Source organism: Bos taurus, chromosome 24 (assembly GCF_002263795.3).
Source record: "Bos taurus isolate L1 Dominette 01449 registration number 42190680 breed Hereford chromosome 24, ARS-UCD2.0, whole genome shotgun sequence".
Taxonomy (NCBI): Eukaryota; Metazoa; Chordata; class Mammalia; order Artiodactyla; family Bovidae; genus Bos; species Bos taurus.
This window is the reverse complement of record NC_037351.1, coordinates 48,841,178-48,853,775: the sequence shown is the minus strand read 5'-3', so window position 1 is coordinate 48,853,775 and position 12,598 is coordinate 48,841,178. Positions and strand designations below refer to the sequence as shown.

Genomic DNA, 12,598 nt, shown 5'->3' with positions numbered 1-12,598 from the left:
GGTAAATTCATCACTATAAAATTTCTCTCTTTATCTCTAGTAATAATCTTATCCTTAAACCTACTTTGTCTGATATTAATATAGCCATTCCACCTTTCTTATGATTATTGTTTGTATTAAACAATATCTCTTTTGAACCATTTTACTGTTCACTTATCTGTATCTCCAAATTTACAAGTGTGGCTCTTATAAACAGCATGTTTTTGCGTTTAGTTTTTTACCTAGTCTGACAATCTCTTGTCATTTAACCAAGAGGTTTAATCCATTTATATTTAATGTAAGTTTGTTTTATACTTTGAACATAGCTCACTTAGTTCTGTTAGGATCCATCTTAGAATAGTTGTTACTTTTGGTTAGAATACTACTCCTAAAACATCATCTTTCCAAGAGTTCACCTGAGTGTTATCTCCACTCTGACAGGTTGGAACTTCAGCATACCTCCAGTCTTTGGTGATTTCCAAAGTCTCCGTTTGGTTTGTGCCTCCTGAATGGTGGTTCACTGTCATGTGAGGTCTGTCTTTGCACAGCACAGCATAGTATTTAGCCAAACACTCAAGAATTGACATTGAAGCAGGTTTTGGACCTCCCTCTTGCAGTTCCCTCCAGTCTAACAATCTACTCTGCAAATTCCAGCTGCCACAGAAGCCCCAGATTCATATCTGTCTTCTCAGTGCAATACTCTTGGGCACTGCTTGGGCCCCAGCTTTCTGAGCCACAGTCTAAAATGTTCCTCTGAATAGAAACTCACTTTCTAGGTAATGAATCACATGGGCCCCCCAAAAGGCTCCCCTAGTGGCTCAGATGGTAAAGAACTACCTGCAGTGCAGAGACCTGGGTTCAGTCCGTGTGTCGGTAAGATCCCCTGGAGAATGGAATGGCTACCCTCTGCAGTATTCTTGCCTAGAGAATTCCATAGGCAGAGGAGCCAGGTGGGCTACAGTCCATGGGGTCCTAAAGAGTCAGACACAACTGAGCGACTAACACAACACTGTGGATCTCTCTTATTTTAGGGATCATAATCCTGTATTCAGTTGTTGTTGAGCATCTGAAAGCAGTTATTTCGTATATTTTGTTCAGTTTTTAGTTGTTTACACAGGCAAGTTATTCAGTACCAGTTAATCCATCATGGCCAGAAGCAAAATCTTATAATACAATATTGAAAGTCAGTCTTTTTGAGAAATAAGAATATAAAGCCATAATATAGAATCGTGGACTCTATATTATGCTAGAGAAATAATCTAATACACTTATTTGAAAGATGAGAAAATTGAGATACAGCAAGCTCAAGTGATTTGCAACAGAGTATGCACTCTGAGTTACTCCTAAAGTCAGTTCATGTCCCAGATTTTCTAAATTTCTGTCCACTGTTCTTTCCATGATAGTAATCTTCTGAAAGTTTCTCTTGTGCTTGAAATACGGTCTTAAACTGGAAAACTTTTATTTTTTAGAGCCCTTAGAATTTAAACATTCTTTTCACTTTATCATTTATTATATCAATAGTATTGTTAATCTTGCTGTTCACACAGGCATAAAAAATAATCAATTACAAGTATATTTTGAAATAATTGACATTCTGTGTAATTATATAATTCCATATAAAACCTATGAAAGGAGACACTTAGTTCTTTTAATATAATTGGGCTTTTGTTTGTTTTTTCAGCTTGTTTTCCTTGCTGTCGAAAAAACACAACAAAGTTCTGGAACAAGCCACACAGTCCTTGAGAGGTTCGCTGAGTTCCAGTGATGTTCCTCTACCAGATTATGTAAGTAGTTACCTTGTCAATAAAAAATTTTTCCTTTCATTGCTAAATTAAAAAATAACAATTCCCCCTCTTCCCAAGTTCTGACTGTTCTTGACCACTAAGAAACCTGTAATAGAAAATAAAGAAGAAACATTTCAAATCAAGGGAAAAAGTTTTTTCAAAGATTATTAACACGTGGTTGAAGAAAGTCAAACCTAAATCAATGATTGTTAATAATTAGGAATCTTATTACCTTAGTCAGGAAGGCCACCCAAACTAATTACAGAGAAACGAAAGGAGGAATTTTGTAAGAAGTATGCAGTGGTTTCTCACTAAACTCAAGGGGAAGATACACACCTGGATTTCAGAGAACAAGAACCTAAAATTGAAAAGCCATTGGATTCTTCAAAATAGCCTGTCTTTCTGGACATTTAGTTTTGTTATCTGCTTCTTTTTGCTTCAGATTTATTCTGCTGCTGCGTCCCGTAGGCCCCTTTTCTATAGTTGCTGTCTGAAATAGCAACCTTCACCCCTCCTCCCACCCCACTTCCCTCCCAACCCTTAATGTGTTTTAGTGAGAGTCATGCCTTTTGCTGACTGTTCAGAGTCCTCGAATTCTCAAGTCCTGGGAGAGAGAGAATCTAACTGGCTCTGTGGGGGTTCTCGTCCAGGGTGTCTGCCCTGGTCTCGTCAGTCGTGGTCAGCAGAGAACAGCAGTAACATGTGGCATTTGTTCCCCCTGCTTTTAAAGATGAAGAGGTTATTACCACCTGACCGCAGAGGATGATGATAGAATAGAATAGACGCAGCCCAGGGAAGAGCACTGTGGAGTGAGAAGGCGAACCTGTCGTGTGGGTTCCTTTAGGACAGCAGCATTGTCCATGACACTTCTTATATTGTGGAGCATGCTTAGATGAGAATACGAAAAACTTTCATGTCACGAGTCACAGAGATAGTTCATCCAGTTCTAATAAGAACCTCCCTATTTGTTTATCTGGGGACAACTTAAAGTCGATATTCAGAAACTTGAGCAGAAAATTTTTGTATTCTGAGTTTGAAGTGGTGATGTGTACCAGACAGCCAGAGAGTTGTTTTGCTTGTTTCCTGCTGTGGTTTGTTTCATTTCTAAATGGTTGTGCTGATACGAGACTGTGGGAACAGCACCCAGTCCGGATATCAGACACTGATAAACAGAGATAGCTATGTGCAGCCACAACCTGACTGGCGCTGTTTTTCTTCTCTTATATTTATTTATTTAGTGTGTGTGTGAGAAAGATGTTATGATCTGTCATCCCATTAAGGTATTAAGTTTGAAATTCCAAAGTACTTCTCTCTTAAAAAAAAAAAACACTATCTTTTAAAATTTTCCTGCTAGCTGAATATTCTCATCTTTTTGAAAAAAATGAGCATTATGGCTAATTTAATTCTTCTCTTGTCATAACTTGTTATAAGAAAAGTAATTCTTTATACTTACTCCTTAGAATCCACATTTGGGGCCAGAGTGGCAATAGGGTTATGTTTATTAAGAATATGAATTTTGTTCATCTGTGAGTGTTTTGTCATTTTTATACATGTATAATTTGATTTATATAGTATTCCTGTTGTTTCATTCCACACAAAATGTGTTGAATGTGTATGCTGAGGTTGCCCTAATAGTATTCTCCTTTAATCAGAGGCCTGAAAATTGATATTTTCTTTGAGAAAATGGGTCATATTTAATAGCATTTGCCAGTTATGGAGGTGATTATGCAGTGAACGCACAAGCAGAACTCGTAATGGATATATGAAGTCTGCTATTGAACTGTACAGTTTTTAGAGTCCTTGTTTTCCTCTTGCATGAAATTTTCACTAAGTGTTAATAAAAAGGAACTTCTTGAAGCATCTGCTTTCTAGAAATACAAGGAAAATTCCATATGAAACTGTCATTGACAGTCTTATTTTAACATTTATATGTATGAGACTGCAAATCACAGTGTTTTTCAGATAGGTTTATGAACTTGAATTTTGCTGCCTTTGCTTAGAGCTAAGTGAAGAGGGTGGGTAACACTGATTCAGTTGTAGTACAGATGATTGTGAATCACTCCCCCTGCCACTAGACTGAAAGGTGACTAAAGAAAACAGTAGCAACCTCAAAAGTAAGTGCTGTGGTAGTTCTTCTTAGTGACAACTCATGTTTTATTGGTCATTCTCATTGCTCAAAACACTATGTATGAGAGCGTGAACTTTTGAAATCATGTTCTCATTATCGTTCTCTTTTAACTTGGCCATTAATTGGACGAATAAATTATGTTCCCTTTTTCTTCCCCAGAAATTTCACTTGTTAAGTGTCTTTGCCAACAACCACATAAAATTCTGTGTCCTCAATGAATGCATTAGAACACTTGTTTGTAAAAGACGGAAAAGGAAAATGAAAGGGCCTTAATGCAGCAGTGAATTCCCAGATGTATACTTTCTACACCAGGACCGAGAGAACTATATTAGCAGAGAGTTTGAATACGTGCATAAAAATAAGGATTTGTTTTTCTTCTCACTGGAGTACATAGAGTACTTTCAGACTACCTAGAGATTTCTGAGTTTATTAAGAAAAGTTTATTGTCATTATACTGTATAATTCACCAGTCAATTGAGTAACAGCATAGAAAACAAATAGCATGTTATGAAAACATTAACATGAGTACTTTAGTACAGCCATTTTGTCTGAACCTCTCAGGGGAAACCTGAAACCTTCAGCCAGCTTCTAGATAATGAGGAAATGCCCTGACTGCTTAAGGGAAAATAAAACAAAAATTGCAGTTGAGCTCTCCGTGGGGAGAGAGAATGCTCACTGCAGTGATAGCTGGGCAGAGAGTGATTGAGGCATTTGGGCAGGCTGGTGACATTCAGTTGGCTTGGCTGACTCTGGGTGTCTTTATGTCAGAGTTTCATAAAATGTAATTCAGCGACTAAAAAGACATGAGAGAATTGTTAGAGAAGAATCTTTCAACACTATTTTCATAAGAATTAACCCCTAGGGACTTCTCTGGCAGTCCAGTGGTTAAGACTCTGCACTTCCACTGCTGGGGGTACAGGTCCATCCCCAGTCAGGGAACTAAGATCCAACTTGCTTCAACACTCAGCCAAAAAAGAAAAAAAGAAAAGAATAAACCTCTAAAATAACTTTGGTCATATAAAACACAACCTGAATATAGGCAGTGAAACAAAAATAATAAATGAATTGTAGCTGCTTTTTAAATGTAACTGTAGCTTTTAATTAGGACTGTTGTCACAATTACATGTAAACATTGTTTCCCTAATTTCTAACGATTATCTTGGCAACTAGTTGAGATGACTAGTTTATTCTAGGTGGAATCTTAAGGAAACAAATTATATTGCCATGTGATCATCAAAGAAATTTTTAACCTTTTCATAGGATCCACTTTCCCACCTCATTCCAAACATAAATGCAAAGGCACAAGCCAAAAAGACCCTGGCCAAAAATAGTAAGGAGCCAGGTCAGAAAAATCCCCAGATGTAGAAATAGTAACTAAGGGTTTATCATCAACTTGCTAAGCAAGTACAGTCATCCCCCTCTTAGCCCCAATTTTGCTTTCCAAGGTTTCATTTACCCACAGTCAACTGCAGTCCAAAAATATTAAATGGAGAATTCCAGAAATAAGCAGTTGATAGTTTTACGTTTCACACCATTCTGAGAAGCATGATGACATCTCTCGATGTCCAGCTCCATCCTGCCTGGGACATGAATCATCCCTTTGTCCAGCATATCCCGACCATTAGTCACATAGTAGCCATCCAGATTATCAGCTGCCTGTTGCAGGAGAGCAGTGTGTGTGTTTAAATAACCCTTCTTTTGCTTAATGACCCTAAAGTACAAGAGTAGTGATGCTAGCAATTTGGATATTCTCTTCTAGTACCTAATTCATGAGTCAAACTTTATCATAAGCTGCACATATAGGAAGAAACGTAGTAAATGTTGTCTCTCAATGTCTGGGCGGGATTGGTTTTAAGAGCCCTCACATATACCAAGATCCAAGGATGCTCATGTCCCTTATATAAAGTGGTATAGTACAGTCAGCCCTCCATATATATCCTCAGATTTACCCAACCACGGATAGAAATTTCTATCCAAGGCTGGTTAAATCCACAGAAGTAAAACCTGAGACTGTGGAGAGCCGACTATATTTATTGGAAAAAATCCATGATCTGATGCAGGATGGCCAGTGACTGCTGATGGTTCAGGGTTTCTTTCAGGGATGATAAAAATGTTTGAAAATTAGATTGTGGTGATGGTTGCACAATTCTGAATGTACTAACAACTGTTAAATTGTACATTTAAATTAACAAAGTACATGGTTGTGAAGGCTTCACAGGTGGCTCGGTGGTAAAGAATCTGCCTGCTGATACAGGAGACGCGGGTTCGATCCCTGGGTTGGGAAGATCCCCCAGAGGAGGAAATGGCAACCCACTCCAGTATTCTTGCCTGGGAAATCCCATGGACAGAGGAGCCTGGCGGGCTGCTACCCATGGGGTCACAGAGAGGTGGGCATGACTGCACGCCCGTGCACTCGTACGTGCGCATGGTTGTGGGTGTTATCTCAATGAAGCCGTTTAAAAAAAGTAGTACTTGGAGCACCGTGGAAAGAAAATAACTGTTTGCTGAGTGTAATAACATATAGATAGCAGCTTGGCTGGCATTGTGGCATGAGAGTGGATTTAGAAAATTAATTTTATACTCAGAAAAAGTTAATATTTACACAAGTGTGTTCAGTCGGTCATGTGTCTTTGCAACCCCATGGACTGCCAGGTTCCTCTGTTCATGGAATTTTCCAGTTAAGAATATTGCAGTGGGTTGCCATTTCCTCCTCCAGAGAATCTTCCTGGGATTGAACCTGCATCTTTTATGTCTTCTGCATTGCAGGTGGATTCTTTACTGTTAGTGCCATATTTTTCGTCCTGGTTTAAGATCAAAAATATGGAAATAAGGGGAAAAAATCTAGGGAACTGATTAAAGTTTAAGTTTATCCAATGCAGTATTTTTCAGACATTTTTTAAAACAAATTCAATCCATATAGATTTATATGAAAAGATATCCATAACACTTTATTTGGTAGAAAAAAACAGAAAACCATACTTTGTAGTATATAGGTTACATGTACATGTATGATTGAAAGTATGCATTTAATTTTTATGGAATAATGCATAAGAAAATATTAAATAGTGGTTACCTATGGGGAGTTAGACTGAAAAGAAGGAAAAATAGAACTTAATACCTTATACTTTTCTTTTTAGATAAAGATCTTTACGTTTTTGTCATGTTTATGACTTATTTGCCCCTCCCTTCTCTCCTTTTTCCCTCCCTCAGTCCTTTCTTTCTTTATTATTTTCATATAATTTTAGACTTACAAAGGATTTTACTTTTTTTATTTTAATTGGAGGCTAATTACTTTATAATATTGTGGTTTTTGCCGTACATTCATGTGAATCGGCCATGGGTGTATATGTGTTCCCCATTTCCATATAGCCTTCACCAGCTTTCCCCTTTGTAAATATCTTACGTAACCATAGAACATTTTTCAAAACTAAGAAATTAACCTTGGTACAATACTGTTAACTAAAACACATACCTCATTTGAATTTTACCAGTTTTAACACTATTGCCCTTATTCTTTTCTGGTATCTAGTCCAGGATCCTACATTGCATTTTGTTGTCATGTTTCCTTAGTCTTTCCTTGGATATCATGACCGTTGACACTTTCAGTTCAGTTCAGTCACTCAGTCGTGTCTGACTCTTGCAACCCCATGAATTACAGCACACCAGGCCTCCCTGTCCATCACCAACTCCCAGAGTTCACTCAAACTCATGTGCATCGAGTTGGTGATGCCATCCAGCCATCTCATCCTTTGTCGTCCAGTTCTCCTCCTGCCCCCAATCCCTCCCAGCATCAGAGTCTTTTCCAATGAGTCAGCTCTTCGCATGAGGTGGCCAAAGTACTGGAGTTTCAGCTTTAGCATCATTCCCTCCACAGAAATCCCAGGGCTGATCTCCTTCAGAATGGACTGGTTGGATCTCCTTGCAGTCCAAGGGACTCTCAAGAGTATTCGCCAACACCACAGTTCAAAAGCATCAATTCTTTGGCACTCAGCCTTCTTCACAGTCCAACTCTCAAATCTATACATGACCACTGGAAAAACCATAGCCTTGACTAGACGGACCTTTGTTGGCAAAGTCATGTCTCTGCTTTTGAATATGCTATCTAGGTTGGTCATAACTTTTCTTCCAAGGACTAAGCGTCTTTTAATCTCATGGCTGCAGTCACCATCTGCAGTGATTTTGGAGCCCCCAAAAATAATGTCTGACACTGTTCCCACTGTTTCCCCATCTATTTGCCATGAAGTGATGGGACCAGATGCCGTGATCTTCGTTTTCTGAATGTTGAGCTTTAAGCCAACTTTTTCACTCTCCTCTTTCACTTTCATCAAGAGGCTTTTTAGTTCCTCTTCACTTTCTGCCATAAGGGTGGTGTCATACACTTTAGAAGAGTACTAATCATTTATTTTGCAGAATGTCCCTCAATTTGGGTTTGTCTGGCATTTTCTCATGATTAGATTGATGTTATGCATTGTTGGAAAAGATAACTACAGAAGTGATATGCCCTTCTCAGAGCATCATTCCAGAGAATACATGGGGTTGGTCTATATTACTGGTGATGTTTGGGTTTCCCAGGTGGCACTAGTGGTAAAGAACTCACCTGCCAATGCAGGGGATGTAAGAGCGGTGACTTCATTCTCTGGGTTGAAAAGATCCCCTGGAGAAGGAAACGGCACCTATTCCAATATTCTTGCCCGGAGAATCCCCATGGACAGAGGAGCCTGACAAGCTACGGTCTGTAGGGTCGCAGAGAGTCAGACATGACTGAAGCGACTTAGCACACACGCACTGGTGATGTTTTCACTTGATCACATCACTAGGATGATGTCTGCCAATATTCTCTGCTATAAACTTGCTAATTTTCCCTTTGTAATTCCTGTATGCTTTTATATAGTAGTTATTTTCACTATACTGGAAATATTTTATTAGATTATTACATATTTCTACTATATTGGAAGAGTATATGGGGAAGATACTTAGAGACAATGCCAGTATTCAGTTTTTTCCTAAACATTTTCCCACAAATCCGAGCATCCATTGATCAATCTTGTCTGCATCATTATTTTACTGAGTTTGGAATGATTTTCTATTTGTCTCATTCCCTCTACATTTATAAATGGAATTCTGCAAGGAAGAGTTGTCACCTCTCCCCAAAGTTCTTGCCTGTGCAGTTATTTATTTCTATCAGTATAAGCTCCTGGATACTTATTTTCTTATCATCCAGGACTGTTGTTATTTTGTTATTCAGGTTATTCCAACTTTAGCCATTTCAGGTTTTGTCCCTTTGAATATGCATCAACCTTTTTTTTTGCAACCTTCACAGTGCTCCAACTCATCTCATATCTCCTCTGCTTCAGCCCTAAAATCAATCAGTTCTCCAAGGAGGATCATGAAATTTTAATCAAGATCTTAATCGTTACTTTCATAATGTCAATACCAATGTAAAAAACAAGAATCAAACATTGTGAATAAGGTTACAAATCTTACTACCTTCCCTACAACTGCTCTGAACGTAAGTAAATTCCAAGCCCCACACGGATTAAGTCCCAAAAAGTTTCTTCTTTAGAACAATTGATTTTAAAAATCAAATAAATGAGGCCTCTAGCAAATGAGCAAGCTCCACACCCACCCCTGCCACTTTTTCTTCCTAATTAAAAACCAGGACTTTAACATAATCAGACTGATTTTCTTGGTTGTGTTATAATTTGGTTTTGATGCATTTCTGAACTGGGAGTTTCAGAAATGTTCTGAGAATGCTTCTAAAGACAATTTGAGTTGGAGAAATCCCCTCTTGCTTAAAAGAGAAAAATAAATTCCTTCACTCTTAAGCACACCTGAATTGAAATAAAGACTACTGCCCTTTATTCCTAGAGAGGAAATTTGTCCTGTCCCTTCGTATAGAATACGGTAAAATATCCTTTTTAAGGATTTTTTAAAATTATCATGAAAAGTACTTAAATAACTTTTATGTTCCCTCTACTGCCTTATAAACGGATGTTTGCATTGAAATCTGGCAATGATTAATTAACTTTCTAAGAGAAGTTTAAAGAATACAGAAAAAATAACCCATGCATATTAAATTCAGTAGCAATGTGTGATAAATTTGTGAAAACCAGTGAGCACAGTTTCCTTCTTCCCCCTCCTACTGGAGTGAAAATATTCTTACCTGCTGCTGTACAGAGCTAATATAAAATCATCTTTTCCTAAGATTCTTCAAACTTTCTTTGTTAGAAATTATTATTTTAATTTTCTCTTTGCTCAACTATTTATTGTTTTTCCCTTTCTTTTCTCCCTTTCTGCCCGAGTTCATAGTTCCTAATAGGAAGAAAAGAAGTCTACTATTTGGAATTTTCTTTGATATATCCTTGATTTACATGGCAAATAGAAAGCAGCTGTCTATTTAAGCATCTAATTCTTGAAACCATAGTCCCCTCAAGCGTCATCTGGAAATAATGTAGCCTGTAAAACAAAGCTAAGAAGAAAAGGCAATGTTTGTTTTATGTGGGATGAATGATTTCTGTTGGGGTCCTTTAATTCGGCTATTATGAGGGTTATTAAAAAGCAGTATTACAAAAGAGGTTTAAATGAAAAGAATTTTTGAGCTGGTATCTTATTATTACAGTTGATTACAGTCAAAGCTGCAAATATTTTATAAATGGCACTTTATTATAGTTTCTCCAAATAAGACCCCCAAAAACTAGTAATCTTACTCATTGTGTGAGTGGAAACTCAACTCTTTCTTTAGTGGATTTAATTTCTGAGAAAAAAAAAATTGTATTGAGAATTTAGCTCTGCTTGTTTTGTTGGAAATTTCATGGCTTTCTGAGGAATTCTTAAGAAATCTTTACAAGAATATTTGAGTATTACCTTATAAATCCAAAAATGAACATGAAATCATCAGAATTTATCTAAGCTTCAGGTATTATTAGAAGATTCAGTGAACACTAGAGAAAGTTAAGCCTAAATTGTTTCTCAGCTTATTCATAAATTATTTGAGTTTCCAAGATGTGAGTTTGAAGATCTCAGTCATGAGAAGTGATATGCTTTGGGAAGCAGAAGACAAGTTAATTTGCGCTTTGACAATTGTTAGAGGCTATTCCATGCTTGGAGTATATTGGTTTTCTTGATTTGCTAATACAACAAAGTAGTTGTTTTTGGAAAATGAACTTATAAGAACTAAGTTTCAGTCCTCAAAACTGAAGTTATTTATCATGTTTGTTTAATAATAAACGGGGCAGGCATGCATGGTTATTTCTTTTTATGCATTTGGGTCTAACTCTCACTTGGAATTGGATAATGAGCTAAAGCTCTGCTAGTAATGAAACAAAAGTTATTCTTACTTGAATTTCAATTCAATGACCAGTATGATACATCTTCATAAGAAAGTCAAAACTGATTAAAACTTTAGTACGTTTTTAGGCTTAGAAAAGAAAGAAAGTGAAGTCGCTCAGTCATGTCCAACTCTGCGACCCCATGGACTGTAGCCTACCAGGCTTCTCCATCCGTGGGATTTTCCAGGCGAGAGTACCGGAGTGGGTTGCCATCCTTTTCCAGGGGATCTTCCCAACCCAGGGATCGAACCCAGGTCTCCCACATTGCAGGCAGACGCTTTACCCTCTGAGCCACCAGGGAAGAAAACAAAGTAAGAAAGTGAAAATGAAAGGAAGAAAGTGAAAGTGATGCTTACATGGTTGTCTTAATAATGTCATTAGCCTTTTCAACTTTTTCTGGAGATTGGGGTCTTCAGGAACAGTATGATATTCTATTCCTAGAGCTTTCAACACCCCTTGAGTTATAGCAGCTTTAAAGATGGAGCCATTGTCATTCTAAACTTTAAAGATCCCACTGACATCATGAGAAGTCAGTACAGTAAGATTTTGTCCATTCATTAACCTCGGGGTTTAATGAATACTGTTTTTGATGTGAAAATAGGTGAGGGTCATTGAGCTCTTTTTAATGGAACAAACTGTAAATCCTGGAGTGTGGGCTGATGGAAAAACTGTAGGTTGAGCACAAAATGCTGTTAGGCTTAGAACATGACCCTAAAAAAGTTTGTCATTAATTCAGTCACAAAGTTGATCAGTAAGCATTGTACATTAAAGAAAAATATATATTTTAGAGCAACACAATAGTCTGCTTGTGACCTCAGTCAAAATACAAATTTGAGATCATATAAGATACCAAGTAAGAGATTAGACTCAAATGCCTAAGTCCTAAATTCCCCATACCTGTTGTGAATGCTCCACTGTTGCTGTTGTTCAGTCACTAAGTTGTGTCTGACTCTTTGTGATCCCTTGAACTGCAGCACGCCAGGCTTCCCTGTCCTTCACTATCTTCCAGAGTTCGTCCAAACTTAATTTCCATTGAGTCGGTGATGCTATCCAATCATCTCATTCTCTGTCACTCTTTCTCCTCCTGTCCTCAATTTTTCCCATCTTCAGGGTCTTTGCCAGTGTGTCAGCTCTTTTTATCAGGTGGCCAGAGTGTTGGAGTTTCAGCATCAGTCCTTCCAAAAAATATTCAGGGTTGATTTCCTTTAGGATTGACTGGTATAATCTCCTTGTTGTGAGAGTCTTCTCCAATACCACAATTTGAAAGCATCAATTCTTCAGCGCTCAGCCTTCTTTATGGTCCAGCGCTCACATCCATACATGACTACTGGAAAAACCATAGCTTTGTCTATACAGACCTTTGTCAGCAAAGTCTGTAT

General features: G+C 37.7%; 1 protein-coding gene across 7 annotated transcripts in view; it reads left to right on the top strand.

Moving 5' to 3' along the window:
- DYM (dymeclin) overlaps positions 1 to 12,598 on the top strand; it is a 400,521-nt gene that overhangs the window by 269,282 nt on the left and 118,641 nt on the right. For all 7 annotated transcript variants that reach the window (XM_005224266.5, XM_059880986.1, XM_024984401.2 and 4 more), the window contains one exon: positions 1,661 to 1,763. In XM_005224266.5, the coding sequence (XP_005224323.1) occupies positions 1,661 to 1,763 (103 nt within the window). The remainder of the gene's footprint in view (positions 1 to 1,660; positions 1,764 to 12,598) is intronic.